Source organism: Myotis brandtii, unplaced genomic scaffold, assembly GCF_000412655.1.
Source record: "Myotis brandtii unplaced genomic scaffold, ASM41265v1 scaffold273, whole genome shotgun sequence".
NCBI lineage: Eukaryota > Metazoa > Chordata > Mammalia > Chiroptera > Vespertilionidae > Myotis > Myotis brandtii.
The window spans coordinates 995308-1014713 of NW_005360391.1; the positions used below are offsets into that span (position 1 = coordinate 995308).

General features: G+C 49.9%; 1 protein-coding gene across 2 annotated transcripts in view; it reads right to left on the minus strand.

Annotated features, from left to right (window-relative positions):
* Nucleotides 1-19406, minus strand: part of AK7 (adenylate kinase 7) — a 58350-nt gene that overhangs the window by 27670 nt on the left and 11274 nt on the right. Inside the window, exons 5-14 of one of the 2 annotated variants that reach the window (XM_005868537.2) lie at nucleotides 16529-16639; nucleotides 14614-14694; nucleotides 13992-14080; nucleotides 12614-12704; nucleotides 12108-12185; nucleotides 10453-10602; nucleotides 9080-9208; nucleotides 7808-7940; nucleotides 2785-2913; nucleotides 2043-2111 (exon numbers count right to left, since the gene is read on the minus strand). In XM_005868537.2, the coding sequence (XP_005868599.1) occupies nucleotides 2043-2111; nucleotides 2785-2913; nucleotides 7808-7940; nucleotides 9080-9208; nucleotides 10453-10602; nucleotides 12108-12185; nucleotides 12614-12704; nucleotides 13992-14080; nucleotides 14614-14694; nucleotides 16529-16639 (1060 nt within the window). The remainder of the gene's footprint in view (nucleotides 1-2042; nucleotides 2112-2784; nucleotides 2914-7807; nucleotides 7941-9079; nucleotides 9209-10452; nucleotides 10603-12107; nucleotides 12186-12613; nucleotides 12705-13991; nucleotides 14081-14613; nucleotides 14695-16528; nucleotides 16640-19406) is intronic. The other variant, XM_014541480.1, reaches the window with a different exon arrangement.

Consider the following 19406-nt stretch of genomic DNA (forward strand, 5'->3'; position numbering starts at 1 on the left):
GGAAAACGCCTGGTTGGCAGCTCAGACCTCCTGTTGCTGCAAATGGCCTGGCAACTTGGCTTCTTGCTGCCTCTGGTGGAGGTTGAATACATGCAAACCAGGGACATTTTCAGACACTACCCTGTGAGGTCCAACCTGTCGGTAATTGAAGGATCTATTACCTTTTCTTTCCTTTCCTTTCCTTTCCTTTCCTTTCCTTTCCTTTCCTCCTTCCTTCCATCCTCATTCCCTCCCTTCCTTCCTTCAATAAAAGCAGCTGAGCCCTGGCTGGTTTGGCTCAGTGGATAGAGCATCAACCCTTGGAGTGAAGGGTCACGGGTTCGAATCCGGTCAAGGGCAGGTTCCTCGGTTTCAGGCTCAATCCCAGGCCCCGGTCGGGGCGAGTGTGAGAGGCAACCAATCGATGTGTCTCTCTCACATCGATGTTTCTCTCTCTGTCTCTCACTCTCCTTTCCACTCTCTCTAAAAAAAACAATGGAAAAATATCCTTGGGTGAAGATTAACAACAAAAATAAATAAATAAAACAAAAGCAGCAGAAATTGTAAATAGCAAATCTCTAATAACCCCGTGGTACCCGTCATCAGTTTCCCAGTCAAGCCCCAGCGAGACCGGTGGCTACGAGCGAAATGCTTTAGTGGCTGATTTGCCAAATTAATATAAACGGGGCCTCCTACCTGGAGAGCCAGTTTACTACTCAAACCCAGACTTTGTTTGGATTCCCCACAAAGAGGAATACCCAAAACTTGCGTAGATTCCTTTTTAATGAGCACCTTTTTCTTCTGCCAATTTCTCATCCATTTTTTTTTTTTTTGTCTAAAAAGTATTAGATCATTTCTTTGACTCTCATTTTATGTTCTGAGCATCTTATTGTGAATTCCCCTACCCTCCCCCGGCCGCATGCGCGTGTATTTGGTTGGTTTTTCTCCTGTTAATCTAGTCTGTGTCAATTCTATTATTTTATTACTAGAGGCCCAGAGCACAAAATTCATGCACTGGTAGGGTCCCTAGTGGTCGAACTCTCAGACAAACTCCCCGTGGAGGGGACAACTTTCATACTATGCTTTTATTATATAGGATTAGTCCAGCTGTGAGAACTAAAGAAGGGCGGGGGGATTCTCACCCTCTGAGACACAACCCTTGTACCAAATTGTTGAAAATAGTTTGTATTAACCACCTGGCCAACAGTTATCTCCTATGATTACAGTTCATCCAAACTGAGTTCTTATTTTTAATTTATTTTTAAAATATTTTTATTGATTTCAGAGAGGAAGGGATAGGAAGAGAGAGATAGAAACATCAATAATAAGAGAGAATCACCGATTGGCTGCCCTCTGCACACCCCCGACTGGGGCATGTGCCCTGACGGGGAGCCAAACCGTGACCTCCTGGTTCATAGATCAACACTCAACCACTGAGCCTAACCGGCCAGGACAAACGGATTTCTTTTTTTTTTTTTTTTTTTAAGAGAGAGAGGGAAAAAAACATCTTTTCAAGTTCATGGCAAGGTCAGAAGAAATGGCTGCTAGCTACTCAGCAACTCCTTTTCCTTGGGACATTGTTTATGCCTCTCTTTCAAGAGCACATTGTGAAATCTCTGGGTAAATATCTGATAGGACAGGCTTGCCTCCCCGTTCACTGCGAACCGGAGGGCATTTTGCCTGCCCTGCTCAGTGCTGGATTCTGCACGTCTCCTGGAAAAGGAGATGGCATCGCTGGCCCCTGAAGCAGGTAGGAGTGGCCATGATCCAGTCCCCGGGGGCTCGCCAAGGGACTCTGGGCTTCAACAGACTGGCCACGTTTGTGGCTTCGTTACAGCGGGGAGCAGCAGAAATTAACGTTCTCAGAGAAACGGAATATCCCTCATATTTACCCCCAATGCATCCTGCAGTTTGGGAATTTGATTTTCAGTGTGTATCATTTGACTGCTTTTCTACAAGAAGAAAACCCTACTTTATTAACATCAAAAAGATTGTTCTGGTTCAAAGGAGCTATCAGATGGCATTCCTTTACATGTGAGCCTGGAGAAATATTTTAAACTTACCGGGTATGATCAGTTTATCAAAGGGTAACATTTTGCCTCTGATTTCCTCCTCCTCCTCCTCCTCGTCTTCTAATAAAACAAAATAGACATCGTTGTCATACTTACGGGAAGGCGGGGGTGGGTGGGAAGAGACCAACCACAGAACTTGTGTGCATATATGCATCGCCCAGGGACACAGACAATAGTGTGGTGAAGGCCTGGGGCGCGGGGTGGGTGGGGGAGGGGGGCTAGAAGTGGTCAAGGGGGAAAAAGGGGACATCGGTAATACTTTTAACAATAAAGATTTAAAAAATACATCTTCATTTTTGTTACCTATTATTACTATGGGTAGCTCGAAAAATTAAATTATTTTCTATTTAAAAAAAATCTTTATTGTTCAAAAATATAACAATTTTGCCCTGGCCAGTTTGGCTCAGTGGATAGAGCGTCGGCCTGCAGACTGAAGGGTCCCAGGTTCGATTCTGGTCAAGGGCATGTACCTTGGCTGCGGGCACATCCCCAGTAGGGGGTGTGCAGGAGGCAGCCAATCGATGTTTCTCTCTCATCGATGTTTCTAACTCTCTATCCCTCTCCCTCCTTTCTGTAAAAAATCAATAAAATTTATTTAAAAATAATAATAAAAAATATATAACAATTTTAATTAGCAGTCACTAATTTTAATTGAGTGGCTATTACTCTGAGGAGTAGACTTTCGCCTTGTCTGAATGTTCACATTCAAAACAGAGGGCGCGCTCCGACTTACTGTTGAACAGGTCTTTGGCTTGGTCGTAGGTCTTGGGGAATCCATCCAAAATGTAACCTTGATTCCTGCAAGGCATAGATTTCAGCTTTTCTTTTACAAACCGAATTACATATTGATCTTCCAGTCGGCCTAATAAAAAGAAAAACAATATATATATGACTGTGGAGTCACCTTCTGCATAGGGTCACATGCTGCCGTCACCTGAAAAATTATCATGCAGTCCCTTATTTTTCCCTTCAAGTGACAAATAGGTGGTTGGGGAGTTCGAACACGGCACGTGAATTCCAATGCACAATCAAATAGGAGCACCCAGTGAGCCTGTTTCCGGGAAAGAAGAGAGGCAAACGCGGATGCTGGCATTTCCAGAATGTTTCTGTGGTCACAGCTCCTGGGTGCAGAAGGACATGAAGTGCGTGGAGAAATCCAGAGTGCTCCCATTTACCAGTAGGGTTTACTCGGTTGTTCTTGGATAGGATACCCCTATAGCCTTATACATTCTGGTACATGCTTCTGTTGTACGAATTGAAGTGGTACTCATGTGTGTTGCTAGCACATGACATATCACTACGAGGTGCCCAATACACAGCCGCTGCCTTTGAATAAAAATCAAGGTTGAGCTGAGCCTCAAAGGCACCTTTCTCTTTTAAGCTGCCGAAAAGCCCCGGCTGGTGTGTCTCAGTGGTTGAGTGTCGACTTATGAACCAGGAGGTCACGGTTTGATTCCCTGTCCGGGCACATGCCTGGGTTGCGGGCTCGATCCCCAGTAGGGGGCATGCAGGAGGCAGCCCATCAATGATTCTCTCTCATCATTTCTAACTCTCTCCCTCTCCCTTCCTCTCTGAAATCAATAAAAATATCTTCTTACCCCACACACTTGAACTATATAGAGTGAGCAAAGGGAATCTAACTGGTGCACCGGAGGTTTAACCATGTCCCTGGTTTGGCTGCATTGTCAGAGGCTGACGGGAGTGGAATTATGTGTGAACAGGACGTGGAGGTGCCTCATGGCGGGGTTGCGACATCTGTCTTGCTGGAATCCTTAGAGTCATATAGTCACAAACGGGGCCATGTTAGGGACACGCGAGCTCACCTGTGTGTCCCCATGCTGTGAAATTTCCCTGTGGGTCTGTGCGGTGCGTTCCAAGGTCTTGTTTTGTTCAAACATAATCAAGGCCCATGTTCTAGTTTCTGATAAATATGATGAGGAAGGGTTTTTGGACAAACTAGAGGGGATTGAGGAAATCTCCCAAGCTTGCAGGAAGTGGTGAGTGGCTGGGAAGAGGGGGTCGGGGCGCACTTGCTGTTCCGAAGACTTTCCCTCCCCCAGAGACCTCGCCCTCTGCCCTCTCCCAGGGCCCCTCCAGGCAGAGGCTGCTGAGCCACACTGGCCCCTTGCATCTGGGAGGAACAGCCTCCGGCCAAGGCCAAAGACAGCCCTTCTTGAGCTTGGGCAATGCAGTGACTTCTCAACGTGGCGCTGCCCCTACTGTAACTCTCCTACGCGGTCCCCTCCCCGGGCGTGGAGAGAGCCCCGCTGGTGCGTCACGCCAGGCTGTTACAGGACGTCCCGGGTCAGACTGTTGGGCCCTGGCAGAGACCTGCTATCTAGGTCCCTGTCTACAAACATCGTGCAGGGCTTGTCTTGTCCTTCTGGGGGCGGCATCGGTCACCAGCCCCAGCGTTCTCTTTCTGTCCTTACACCTCGGGCTTAAAGTGTGTGTACACATGGCCACATACACCCGTGGATTCCTAAAAATCCAGGTCTCCCACCCTTAATTTTTTAGAAAAATTTTATGAGTTTATCTGAGCCAAACGGATGCCATGTCAGGAAGCAAGATCTCACATGCGCCTCCCCCTGTAATGCGGCCTGGCCCGATTTCCTCCCACAGGGGTCCCCACCGTGGGCACCTCCTCTCGGGTGTTCTCCTCTCCCCTAAATGGTGGGAGCCAGGGCGCTGTTAGACTCTAAACTGGGAGAGAGACTCCCAGTGTCTCTGGGTGAGGCAGAAGCTGTGTTGCATCTCAAGGCCTTTGTGTTTTCTGCTCACCTTCCTGTTCCTCTGAGAAATCTCTCTAAATTCCATCCCCCTCCCCCAGCCCAGCCCACACCAGAGCAGAAACCAAGCAGCTGGTTTAAGTGGACACTCAGTGTATGCTAACACCGTTTTCTCCGCCTCTGAAAACCAGATTGGCGTGGCCTGGGGAGGCGGGGAGGAGGCGGGAGGGCATGGAGGGATAAGCATCCTGAAGATGAGTAGCTGGGAAGAGGCCCGCCTGGAGGAAGTGAGGGCCAGAAGAGCAGAGGTGGGCGGGCACTCAGGGGCAGGGCCTCAGGGTAAGGCGGGGACGTCCCCTGTGGCCCACAGAAGCACAACACCAGGAAGAAGCAGCAAGCGCCCAGCGTCCTGTCACCCAGGGCAGTTTCCCCTGTCCCTCCCTCACGCCAGCCCTGGGGGATCAGAAACAGCCACCAGCAAGAGGGGAGAAGTAAACAGAGAGGAGAAACCAGATGTGCTTGATAAGTCGGCCAGGGCAGAAACTCCACTGGACGAGTCCACACTACCGGGCTGCCCTGCAGATGATACTAATACACCCAGTGTGATGGAAGAACTCCGCTGTCTGGGTATAAAAATAAAATGGCGGTGGTTTTTTAGTCCTCACCTGAGGATCTTTTTCCCATTTATTTTTTACAAAGAGGGGAAGGGAGAGAGGTGAAGGGAAGAGAAAGAGAAACCATCGACCTGAGAGAGACACACTGATTGGCAGCCTCCTGCACGTGCCCCACTAGGGGCCGGGGATGAATCTGTGATGGAGGTACGTGCCCTTGGCCGGGAATTGAACCTGCGACCCTTCGGTCCATGGGCTGACGACGCCCCAACCGCTGAGCCGAACCGGCCGGGGCGAAATGGTTTTCTTTTTCTAATAACTACTGACTGGCGGTCTTCCTGCTGGGGAGCCAGCTCCCTTGGAAACATCTCTGTTCCACGTCCAGTCTGCGGTGATATGAACGGACTTCGTAAAGCATGACTGGCCAAGGAGGCCGCTGGCTTATCACCTAGGATCGCGGTGGGACCGGCCTTGACCTCCTTCCCAGGGTGGGGAAAAGTGAGCTCAGGTTTTGAGTTTGGAGTGACACTTGACTGCGATGAGTTTGTTCCATAAACTGGTTAAAAGTACCAAGTGAGTGCCCTAACCCATTTGGCTCAGTGGATAGAGCGTCGGCCTGCGGACTGAAGGGTCCCAGGTTCGATTCCGGTCAAGGGCATGTACCTGGGTTGCGGGCACATCCCCAGTAGGGGGTGTGCATGAGGCAGCTGATCGATGCTTCTCTCTCATCGATGTTTCTAACTCTCTATCCCTCTCCCTTCCTCTCTGAAAAAAAAAAAAGTGAGTATAGATGGAAAAGGGGTTCTATGAAAAGTAACATCGCAGGGCGCTCTCATCATCAATTCCTAACCGGGCAGGTCTCGGTGGGTAGTCACGCCCCAGGAACATCCTAGTGAAAGGTGACCAGCCAGCCCCGTCCATTGCTCTTGTGCCTCTAGAAGTACCTGAAGTGCTTGTAATACCCTTGGGAGGGGGGAGTAACACTCCAGAGAGCAAGTAATCTTGTTAACTCCCCTGTAATCCAGTCCCCCACTTGCTTCCTCCCTCCTCCAGATAATCTCCCTTATCCTCTCTCCTTAATCTCGAATGAAGAAACGCTGCCCACTGTAGTCTCCGGAGCATTGAGATCTTGCTCCCTGGCATATGTCCTCATGAGAGTTTGGCTCAGACTCTTACAGAAATTCTCTACAGGTTTGGATGTTGCTTATGTCCAAACATGAGGAGGAACGTTTTCCCATTGATTTGTATTCCTTCCTGCATTAACGATGGTCCTCCTTATTCATCAATTTTTTTCTATTAAGGATTTAATGATTTTCTTCCTAGTTTGCCTGAGTATTTTATTTTATGTTTTTATTTTTTAAAATATATTTTCATTGATTTCAGAGAGGAAGGGAGTGGGAGAGAGAGATAAAAACATCGATGATGAGAGAGAATCATTGATTGTCTGCCTTCTGCACAACCCACACTGGGTATCGAGTCCGCAACCCGGGCATGTGCCCTGACCGGGAATCAAACTATGACCTCCTGGTTCATAGATCAATGCTCAACCACTGAGCCATGCTGGCTGGGCTGCCTGAGTATTTTATATACTAAGATTATATTCCAGTCAAGGGCACATGCCTGGGTTGTGGGCTCAATCCCCGGTAGGGGGCGTGCAAGAGGCAGCCAATCACTGATTCTCTCTTATCATTGATGGTTCTATCTCTCTCTCCCTCTCCCTTCCTCTCTGAATTCAATAAAAACATATTTTTTAAAAAGATTATTAACTCTGTCATATTGGTGGCAAGTATTTTTTTCCTGGTTTGTTTTTTGCCCTTTAATTAATGATTGTCGATGCTTATAAAAGATTTATGACTATACATTTCATTTTTTTAAACATAGATAGTTCTTTCCACCTTATTTTTTAAAATATATTTTTATTGATTTTTAGCAAGAGAGAAAGGGAGAGGGAGAAAGAGAAACATCATGTGAGGGTAGAACATCCATCAGCTGCCTTCTGCACGCCCCCAACTGGGGATGGCGCCTGCCACCTGGGCATGTGCCCCGACTGGGAAGCCTTCCCGTGCACAGGACCACACCCAACCACTGAGCCACACAGCCAGGGCCTTTCCCGTCTCACGATCAATCTCCAGAATATTAATGGTGACTTTTTTTTTTCCCCTGGGAGGGGAGATTATAAATGACATTTCTTTGTGGTTCTTATAATTTCTATACTTAACTTATAATAGCAAACAAATAGTCTTTTATAACAAGGGGAATTGGAAAGACTCCCAGACCGAATTAGAAAAATAAAATAAATTAAAAAATAAAAATGTTGTGCTGTTTACTTGGAGGAAAAGCAAACAAACAAGCCCTGGTTCACAGGCCCACGGCCCCTGTGCCATGCGGGGTGGGGTGAGGGGGGAGGGGCCGTTACCTGCGTTCTGCTCCATGCTCTCCTTGATGCCGTCCAGCAGCTCCTGTGCGTCCTCCACATTCTCCTCTTCCTCCTCCTCCTCCTCGTCTTCTTCCCCTCCTTCCCCTCCGAACTTGGGGGCCACGATGGCCTCCTGCACACCACAGGGCCCTCCAGTTGGCTGGTGCCCTGCACTGGTTTGCTACTCACTAGCCTCCTGCCACGGGGGGCGGGGTGCTGGAGGCATAGGGGAAATCTCTGAACCTAAAACTGCTCTAAGGAAATAAAGCCTTTCTTTTAAAAAGCGCTCAGCAAAGAAGCTGACCACACCCTGAGAAACATACATCAAAAATAAAAGCAAAGAAAAAGCTTACAAAGGTGTCACAACCCAAGTGTCCCGCGATAGAGGAGTGGCTAAGGGAGATTGGAGCGTGTACGCGGGGGAATACTACTCAGCATGGGAAAGGGTGGGATAGCGCCGTTGGCAGCAACACGGATGGACCCTGAGAGTGTTATGCTATGAGAAATAAGTCATTCAGAAGAAGCTGAGAACCCCTGACTTCACTCATACGTGGGACATAAAGCGGAAACTCGAGAACACGGACAGCCGGGTGGTGGTTGCCAGAGGGAAGGGGTGGGGGAGGGGGGGGTCCTAACATATGGTGACTTTGGGTGGTGGGCACATGGTACAGCTCTTGTACCATAGAAGCCCACACCTGACACCTGTATGTTCATGTTGACCGATGTCACCCCCATCAATTTAATAAGTAAGTAAGTACATAAAGGTTCCACTCGCCCTGACCGGTTTGTCTCAGGGGATAGAGCGTCGGCCTGCGGACTGAAAGCTCCCAGGTTCGATTCCGGTCAAGGGCATGTACCTGGGTTGCGGGCACATCCCCAGTAGGGGGTGTGCAGGAGGCAGCTGATCAATGTTTCTCGCTCATCGATGTTTCTAACTCTCTGTCCCTCTCCCTTCTCTGTAAAAAATCAATAAAATATATTTTAAAAAATAAATAAATAAAGGTTCCACTCAACAGGGAGAACAGGAGATATACTTTGAGCAACAGCTGGCGACAGACTAAACTCCAGGGCCACCCCTGGGAGCGGCTTCCGTCTCTCGGAGAAGAGCCCGTGGGCCTGGGAGCTGTCACAGCGGGGCCAACGACCACGGCCCCCGAGAGGGACAGAGCCCTGTGCAGGATGTCACGTGCCGCCAGTGGCTTCGTTAGCACACGGCGAGGGAAAGCATTTTTTAAAACAGGGACGTCCCCCAGGAGGTGTGAAAAGCGATACCAGCTTTGCTATGGCCTCGGAGATGACGTCCTTCAGCTTGATGTGGTGGATCTTGTAGTACTTGGCCAGCACTTCCGCGACGCTGGACTTGCCCACGGCGGGCGGGCCGAGGATGCAAACCTTGATGGGCTGAGAGAGGAGAGCCAGGGTCACTAGCCAGCTGGGCACAGGCCGGCAGCGACAGAGCACTGGTCCCATGGGGGGGGGCTTCAGTTCTCAGATCCCTCTGGTCTCTTCCTGACGGGGCGTGGGGAAGGCGGCACTCAGGTATGTGCCCGGGGAGAGGGCCAGAGTATCGAGAGAAAGTCTGTGCGCCAGGCCTGCCACCAGCTTCACAGCTGTGGCACTGCTGCTCCTGAAAAGACAACTAAGACGCTGACGAGTGTCTGCTCTCGGGGACATAGTGCCCAACTTATTGCCTCGTGAATACTGTTTCTGGACTGAACTCGGTCTTTAATTATCCGCTCCTTTTTAACACAGATAATTTGCTCTAGTTTTAAGCCCGCCCGCCGTGGCTCAGTGCTTGATCGTCGACCCATGAACCAGGAGGTCACGGTTCGATTCCCGGGCAGGGCAGGGGGTGCAGGAGGCAACCAATCAATCTGTCTCTCTTACATCGATGCTTCTGTCCCTCCCCCTCCCTTCAATTCTCTCTAAAAATCAATGGAAAAATATCCTCAGGTGAGGATTAAAAAACAAACCAAAAAAAAACATTTTTCTTCTGTAATGTTCACTGTCACCTTTGTAGGGCTTCCCTGGAATAAATCTAAAGATCTAGCCAAGTGCTGCTTCAGAGAGGGGTGTGGAGGCTGGTCCGCAGGCCGTTCTAGCGGAGCTCGCGTCCTAGCGCGGATGAGTCCCTGACTAGCCACGTGGCCGTGAAGAAGTTGCTCCGTCTCTCGGAGCCTTGGTCTTCACATCTGTACTAAGGAGATACGAACATCTTCCTTGAACAGTTGTGATGATGAAAATGACCGGCCAATCTCCTGGCCAATAGGATGGAAGTGAGAATCAGACTTCTTCCCCTTTCCCCCCCCCCCCCCCCCATATGTACACCTGGGCCTGAAGCAGGCCGGCAGTAAGACACTAGATTTCTTTTCCTTATGTCGACAGCCCTGTGACAGTCAGTCTCGAACTTGCTATCGTGTTCCGTGTGTGTCGAGCATAACAGTCAGCGTCTACTCTATGTCAACTTTATAAGTGTTACTGTCCGGTGGACAGGATTGAGATGATGCCCAGGTCGATGCTGAGGCCCGGACAAACGGGTCCACCCTGGAAAAGGCACCGGGCTTCAGAAACTGGGGCCCGGGAGAGAGGACGTGCTTCCGTGGCCACGACGGCACGGGGCGCTGAGGCGGGCGGGCTCCGGTTACCAGCAGCCCTCGGCTTTGCTTGTACTCTCTGAGGATGCTGCCGATGTTCTCCACGAAGCCTGTCTGGGACACCCAGCGGATGTTGAAGTTCTCCTTCACGTAGAGCGCCTCCATGCGCAGGTTGAGCAGCAGGTGGTCGATGCTGTCTTGCTGCGAGGTAAAGGCACAGGAGAGACTTGTCTCTTTACGGTGATGGCTCTAGCGGGCCCAGATCTGTTATCATGAAAGCACCCACGACGGCCCACTCGTGCAGCGCTGGGAGTGGGCAGAGGAGCAGCAGCCTGTCATTACACGAGCCGCTCGGAGGAGGAAGGTACTGGAAGTCCCAGTATAAAGCTTCTTCTTAAAAATGTTTGCCCTAACCGGTTTGGCTCAGTGGGTAGAGCGTCGGCCTGTGGACTTAAGGGTCCCGGGTTCGATTCTGGTCAAGGGCATGTACCTTGGTTGCGGGCACATTCCCAGTAGGGGGTGTGCAAGAGGCAGCTGATCGATGTTTCTCTCTCATCGATGTTTCTAACTCTCTATCCCTCTCCCTTCCTCTCTGTAAAAAATCAATAAAATAAATATTAAAAAAAAATGTTTGATTGCATCTCATGGTTCAAAAACCCCCAAGAACAGCCCGGCCAGCGTGGCTCAGTGGTTGAGCATCGACCTATGAGCCATGAGGTCACAGTTTGATTCCCGGTCAGGGCACAGGCCCGGGTTGGGGGCTCCATCCCCAGTATGGGGCGTGCAGGAGGCAGCTGATCGATTATTCTCTCTCAACATGTGTTTCTCTCTCTCTCTCTCTCTCTCTCTCCCCCTTCCCCTCTGAGGTCAATAAAACTACATTTTTAAAAAAATCTCCGAAAACAAAAGCAGAGGGAAATGGCGCCTTGGGCGCCACGGCCACCCACCCACCTGGGCTCCCCCAGGGATGCCAGCGCTTTCAGAAACATCCTCAAAGACAGTGTTCTGATCCATTCATTCCTAAAAAATTACACCCTAAAGCTGCAGTCGAAGAGCACGCTGCGTGGCGAAGGCTGCATTGTTTTCCGTGGGGGTGGAATCAGAATCTCCGCCTCCCGTGAAGTTTAGAAAGAGGCCGGAGAGGATGACACCCGGCGTCTGAACACCACTGTCCAGCGAACAGCTTTTAAGTACATTTTCTGGCCACGGCCTCGGAGAGTTCAGGACAGAAAACAGGCTCGCAGGGGAGAGGAGAAAGAGGAGAGGAGAGGGGAGGAGAGGAGAGGAGAGGGGAGGAGAGGGGAGGAGAGGAGAGGGGAGGGGAGGAGAAAGATAGTGAAATGGGAATGGAGGAGAAACTCGTAGGTCTTGCCATTAAAGCAATACTCCAGTGAGCTCTGACCTGTGACCTCTCCCGGCCCTGGCTTCCCAGGGGTGCCTGCCCTAGAGAACATCTCATGGGGTTGAGTGTGACCTACGTGTTAACATGTGTAGTTTTCATACTGCGTGGCCCCCAGTCCACGCCCGATTCTTCATCTAAGTCACAGCGAAAGGGAGAGGAATCTCTTCTAATGACGGACGTTGCTTTAGAGCTGATGGCTGGCTGCCTGGAGGAGCGTGGGAGCCAGGCATCCTGACCCCAAACCCCTCAGCCACCCGCCACGCCACCCGGGAAAAGGGAAGGAAAGAGAATCGCATATACTGACTGTTAGGTCCTTGGATAGGAAAGCATTCTCTTTGAGCACTTTCTGGATCTTCCCAGGGCCGGTGTTCCTACTGATGCACTGCGAGAGGAAAGGGGACGTGTTATTGGCTTACCTGTCAGGTTGTAATATACGAGCCCCCAGATGAGTGCAAGCGGAACTGAGTGCTGATAAGAGAAAATGCTGCACGGCGAGGGGCGTGCGCGGAGGGCAGCCTTCCTGCGCTTGTGTGTGTGCTTCACCGTCCCCCTGGGCACCAGGACGGGGAAGAGAACGGAAAGGCCCGGCTCCTGCCCTGAGGCCGCTCCCGTCGGAAAGGCGGGCAGACCTGTGTGCACAGACGTGTGCCGTTTGCAGCTCGCAAAGGGGGTGCAGGCGGGGAGCTGGGTTTTAAGGGTGTTGCTCTACATGAGGAGGCCCGGCCTCGTTTGCACGCCTGATCCCGCGACTATACTTAGAGGCGGGACGGCTTAGGAAACGCCGTCAAGCGGGGGACTCGAGGGCTGTACCTTGACCAAGTCCTCCAGGGTCTGGACGGAGTCGTCCACGGCGACCAGGTAGTGGACCTTCGGCACGTGGTCTATCACGTTCTGGATCACCCTGCAGAGCGCCAGGGAGGCCGTCCGTCACCGGAGGAGAAAAGCCGAGAGAGGTAGTGAACAGGCTGGCAGGCCTGGTTTTCAGGATGTCAAACATGCCTTCCCCTCTTTAGAACCCGATGACGCAATCAAGTAAAACCTCTGCAGAACAGAAGGGGGCACTCAGCCCTCCCAGCCCAGGGTAGACGCTGGCTGCCGCAGGCTGGGTGCTGCCTGGAGGAGACGCTTACACGATCCAGGGGATGCTTCTTTTAGAAAAATAACACAACTGAAGATTGGGGCCTCAGAGGAGACCCGTGCGGGGGAGGGGTCCTACAGCTTCATTTCCCCCCAGTAGACCTGGGATGGGGACCAATTTACTCGTGGCCAGTGGATGAGAGTAAGAGTGGAATCTGGAAGCCAGAACCTCCGGGAGGAGCTATAACTGTCCCCTTAACGGGGAAGTGGTGGTAGTGGTGGGCGGGGGGGCGGGGGGGTGAGTAGAGGGGTGGCAGAATAAAGCCCATGGAACCCAACATGTAGACCCGACGAACCACAAGCAAAGTGAACCATCTTTTGACCCATGTTCAAGTCGGGGTCCGCAAAGCTGGAGAGGGTCTCCGGACCTGTCCGGGGCACAGAGTTGGGGAACTCTACGAGTGTGAAAAACATGTTAAGCCCGGCCCCCATGGCTCAGTGGTTGAGCATCCACCTATGGACCAGGAGGTCATGGCTCGATTCTTGGCCAGGGCACATGCCCAGGTTGTGGGCTTGATCCCCAGTGGGGGGCGTGCAGGAGGCAGCCAATCCATGATTCTCTGTCATCATTGATGTTTCTCTCTCTCTCTTCCTTCCCCTCTAAAACCAATAAAAAAATATATATTTTAAAAAAGACAACACACCCATGTGTTAATTTTACCTGCAGTTGCCAAAACCAACCTGCTTCAGCTTTCGCGTTGGCTACCTGACTCCTGGACGTCTCACCTGGGACAAAAGCAGAAGGAACGAGGCCCCCAGCATGCACATGCTACGTTCCTCCTTTTCCGGAGTTGTGCACCCCGCCGATCAGGCATTTAAAGGATGAACCTGAACTCGTCATGGGAAGTGTGGGGCTTTTAGGGGGTGGACACTGTTTCCTCAGATGCACGTGGCGATAACAACAGAACCTTCCGCACCGCGTTGTGGTGAAGAATAAACACAGTGCTACAGGGTCCTAGCCCTCGGTGAGAGCTCGACAAACGAGCACATAAACCCACACGTTCGTCAGTGAATTCGCGGGCAGTGGTGTCTCCGGGAGGCGAATACTCACCCTGCGAGATCGAGCACGTGAATTGCCGGAATTACATTGGTTCCGTCTCCAAAAACAGGCAGTGCAGGGACCTCGCCCAACCAAGCCAACTGCAAGGAAGACAAGCACAAAGCGTGTTCCCCTGGGCACACCTGTGTGACGTGACGGTTACAGCTCACACCACGCCGCAGCCAGAGGCACCAAGGGACTGCCTGCCTGATGTCATGGTCCTCAGAGGACGCCTCAGGGAGAGGTTTGGTAGATCGGTTCTTATGAGACGGATCAAATCCCATTTAAGAGAAATAAAGTGCAACAGCAGAGCTGAAACACTTTTCAAAACACCTATAATCCCATCAGCTGTCTTTAATAGTCAACTGCGTGTGGCCTGCGTGGAGAGAAAACGCCTACGTCAGCACCATGTGTTTGAATGAAAGGAGATCTGCCTCACTCTTCATTGTCCTGAGAGTGGTGACTAGAAGGGCCAATACTGGGAAAGAAAAACAGGGGGCTATGGTTGACACCCTTATTTCCCCAGACTCTCTAGACTGGCATAGCCACGCCTAGAAGTAATCAGAAATATCTTCAGATGGTATCACCTTCCTGTAGAATTTTTAAAATCCTCATAGTCATTGAAAAGTCATACCTTGAAAAAGAAATGTAAGATGCCTCCTTCCGCTCCATACTGAAGTCCGGTAGCAACTACGTAAGTCGCAAATTTTTTGACCTATGAGGTAAAATACAGGGGAAAAAAAGCGAAGTGTGATATTATCAATCCCATTGAACTGGATTATTTCTGCGGTTAAAAATGAGCACTTCAGGAAGGCTCGTGTCATGGCCTCCTTGAGGCTACGAAAGTTTGTTTAAGACAGAAATAGTGTCCTCCAAAGGGGATAATGGGTCCTGGCTGATGTGGCCCCATTGGTTGGGCGTCGTCCAATGCAGCAAAAGGTTGCTTGTTCGATTTCCAAATGGGTAGGAAAGTGGCTATAAATTCTAATGCCGTGTGGTTTCCTTCAAATATTTTATGCCCACAGTGTTTGTATTGTCAAAGTAAAAAAAAAAAAAAAAAAAAAAAAAAATTAATAGTAGAACAGAACTTGAACTTGGGCACAAAGTTCCTAATGTAATATCCCCTAATACCACTAGGTGTCACCTTCGAGCTATTATTATATACCACTTGGGCAGGCCTTCGGCTAATGGGGAAAACCCAGTGGATGGAATCTAGGGGTTTGGGGCTCTAGTTAAGTCCTACAGAAGCTCAGTGAGGATGCTGATAAGAGCACTTAGTTCGCAGAATTTTGAGGATTATATGTGAGGCACATGAGGATGGCACGAGGTACCCTAAGTAAAACAGTTAGCACTGTTCCTGGCAACCACTGACTAGCCTGCAATTTTAGCTGTTAGATTACTTATTCAATAGCAGGTCATTCCTGTCATCTATTTTGATAAACTGTAAGAGAAATAAAATAATTTCATTTATACATATGATCAATGTTGCTGTATCTGAAGGCCAATAAGCTACTGTTATTGTTTACATGAACTTCTCAGCTATGCGTACGTCCCAGCAACCGGTGGCCGGGTGTGTGGAGATCAACTTTCCTGAATGATGGAGCTCTGGAGTCAGAAACCAAACGCAACCCAACCCGCAGGCCGATGGATCTAGATCTGAGTCACGGCTCTAGCACTTGACCCGCCTACCCAGTGTCCACATCCGTGAAAGGGGGTAGTTGCGCACGTCTACAATTCTGCTGCTGTGAGGAGCAGGTCGGACGGGCCAGGCAGCGCTCAGACTGGTGCTCAGGAAACCCTGCCTACGTGACCTTGAGCAAGTTCCTTACCCCCCGGGAGCCTGTCTCCTTGTTTGTAACGTGAGGTTAGTATGCGCTTTTCAGAGTTGTCAGAAACAAACAAGAGAGATTCTGGAAAAAGGGAAAATGCGATTCCCTCCCTTCCCTGTTCCAACTCGGAGCTATTTGCTTCTTCTGGGCTGAGCAACCCTTTGGACCCACAGACGCCTTGGTAGGTAGGAGCTTGCGTTTTATGGGGACCGGATACAAGTTTTCAACTTAGTGGGCTGGACCAGAACCTGGGTCAGGACAGTGCATCCTGGGGTGAGTCTGAAGCTCAGAAATCTGTGGGTGTAAGGACGAGGAAACGGAACACAGATGTTTAAAGAGTTGAGATGACGTATAAAAAGGCATGCGGGACAGTCCTGGCCATGCCCATGGCACGCTGTCTCAAAAAACAACAACACACGTTTCTTGCCCAACTGGTGTGGCTAGTGGTTGAGTGATGACCTATGAACCAGGCGGTCACAGTTCAATTCCTGGTCAGGGCACATGCCTGGGTTGCAGGCTCGATCCCCAGTGTGGGGCGTGCAGGAGGCAGCTGATCCATGATTCTCTCTCATCATTGATGTTTCTTTCCCTCTCTCCCTTCCTCTCTCTGAAATCAATAAAAGCATGTGTGGTTTTTTAAAAAAAAAAAAAATGTGGCCTGAAATGTGTAAAAACTCCAGAACATTTTTTACCCAAAATGCTCTACTACTTTAGACTTACATTTTTTCCAAATTTGAGAACCATTTTTTCAGCATTTATGTGGTCCAGAAAATTAGGATGGTGCTTTCTCCTTCGATAATCCTCTTCAGTAAACGGAATCTCAGAATCTTCCTATGAAAGAAAACAGGGCCAAACTCGATGTGTTAGAGCAGTGGTTCTCAACCTTCTGGCCCTTTAAATACAGTTCCTCATGTTGTGACCCAACCATAAAATTATTTTCGTTGCTACTTCACAACTGTAATGTTGCTACTGTTATGAATCGTCATGTAAATATCTGATATGCAGGATGGTCTTAGGCGACCCCTGTGAAAGGGTCGTTCGACCGCCAAAGGGGTTGTGACCCACAAGTTGAGAACCGCTGCTTTAAGCCCAAATAAAGTATTCTAAAAACTGCTTCTCAATTATTTATTTTTTTGTTAATCCTCACATGAGGATATTTTTCCATTGATTTTTAGAGAGTGGACGAGAGGGGGAGAGACAGAGAGAAACATCAATGTGAGGGAGACACATCGATTGGTTTTCTCTGCCCCGACCGGGCCTGGGATAGAGCCTGCAACTGAGGTACGTGCCCTTGACCGGAATCAAACCCACGACCCTTCAGTCCAGCGGTTCTCACCCTGTGGGTTGCGCCCCCTTTGGCGTTCAAACGCCCCTTTCACAGGGGTCACCTAAGACCATCCTGCATATCAGATATTTACATGACGATTCATAACAGTAGCAACATTACAGTTATGAAGTAGCAACGAAAATAATTTTATGGTTGGATCACAACATGAGGAACTGTATTTAAAGGGTCAGAAGGTTGAGAACCACTGCTTCAGTCTGAGAGCCGACGCTCTATCCACTCAGCCAAACCGGCGAGGGCTGAATTCCTTTCTATTTCTAGGTTATTTATTTCAGAGTGATTTTCCCCAGACCCATCAGATTTAGAGGCCCTACTTGAAGTAGGATTTTAAAACGTAGTGTTCAGTGCTGGAGGGTGGGGGCGGCCAGGGAGAGGTCATTGGGGGAACAAGGAGACTTCTGTAATACTTTAAACAATAAAGAATTAAAAAATAAAATAATAAAAGGAGATTCTCCCTCCTTTGTAAAAAATAAAAATAAATAAATAAAATATAGTGTTCAGTGAGAAGCCTTTCACTCACATCCAGCTGGTCTAGGACAGTGGTCTGCAAACTGCGGCTCGAGAGCCACATGCGGCTCTTTGGCCCCTTGAGCGTGGCTCTTCCGCAAAATACAGACTTCTGCACATGGGCCATGAAGTTTCAATCGCACTGTACATGCACGCCCACACGTGGTATTTTGTGGAAGAGCCACACTCAAGGGGCCAAAGAGCCGCATGTGGCTCGCAAGCCGCAGTTTGTCGACCGCTGGTCTAGGTTAAAGGACCAGTCCACAGTGTTTATGTACGAGGCTCACATGAAATTAATCAGGGGGGCAGAGGGAACAGGCCCCGAGGTAGCACAGTTGTTGGCAGGTTTGAAAAGTGGGAAGAAGGCCCCAACGCATTGGAGCCAAGCTGGGAACTGGTAGGAGATGAGGTGGGGGACAGCCGGGTTAGCGGGGCTTGTGGGCCGTGTGGAGGACTTCAGGTTCATTCTAAGGGCGTTAGAAGGCCTTAAGGCAGGGGTCCTCAAACTACGGCCCGCGGGCCACATGCAAATACAAATACTGTATTTGTTCCCGTTTTGTTTTTTTACTTCAAAATAAGATATGTGCAGTGTGCATAGGAATTTGTTCATAGTTTTTTTTTAAACTATAGTCCGGCCCTCCAACGGTCTGAGGGACAGTGAACTGGCCCCCTGTTTAAAAAGTTTGAGGACCCCTGCCTTAAGGGCTTTCAGCAGGACTATCACGTGGTTTGAATTCGGAACAAGGCTACTTAGGCTGCTCCTTGGAGACGGGTTGGAGGAGGTGATGACAGGTACCAGTTACACGGCCCTGAGAGCCGTGTGGTGTGAGGTCAGGAATCTTAGGGGATGAGGGAAATGTCCTGTAGCTGGTTGTTGTGGCTACACAACTGTATGCGCTTGCATTAGGCCTACAGAGTAAAGAGGGCCAATTTCACGGTATGTAAATGGCACCTTAATAATCCTGCACTTCAGGAGACCAAGATGGCGGCATAGGTAAACACCGGAGACTGCTGCCGCAAACAACCACTTCAAAAATACAACTAAAAGACGGAACGGACATCACCCAGAACCACAGGAAGGCTGGCTGAGGAGAGACTCTTCAACTAGAAGGAAAAATAACAGCACACCGAGGCTCAGAGGAGGCGCAGTGTGGAAAAAACTCAGGTGCGGAGGTGCGCGCGCAAAGCGGGCTGGTGGCTGAGAGCGCGGTTGTCGTTTTCGGTCAGGGGGGAGTCTCAGACTCTGAGCTCCAGATACGGGCGAATCGCTGGGGACTCGGACCCAAACGGGAGAAGCGGGAGTGTCTGGCATCAGTTGGAAGGCAGCTTTCCCTCCGAGGTTTGCAGCGGTTCCGGGGGTTCTGAGAAGCAGAGCCTCTGGGAACGGGACTGAGAGGGGCCATAACCGCTCCCTCCGCCCACCCTGGCTGATTCACACAGCCAGTCGGCCTGGTGGTCAAATCCCTCTAGTATTAACTACAACAATCAAGGCTTAACTAGAACAAGACTGCGCACAAAGACCACTAGGGGGTGCACCAAGAAAGCATAAAAAATGCGGAGACAAAAAAACATGACAGAAATGGAGGATATAGAGCTAAAAAACGCAATTTTGAGGGCTTGCAATAAACTTTTGGAGAGCTTCACGAAAACTAATGAGACCCTCGATGCTATGATAAAGAAACAACTAGAAATTAAGCATACACGGTCGGAAATAAAGAATATTACACCCAATAGCAGACCAGAGGA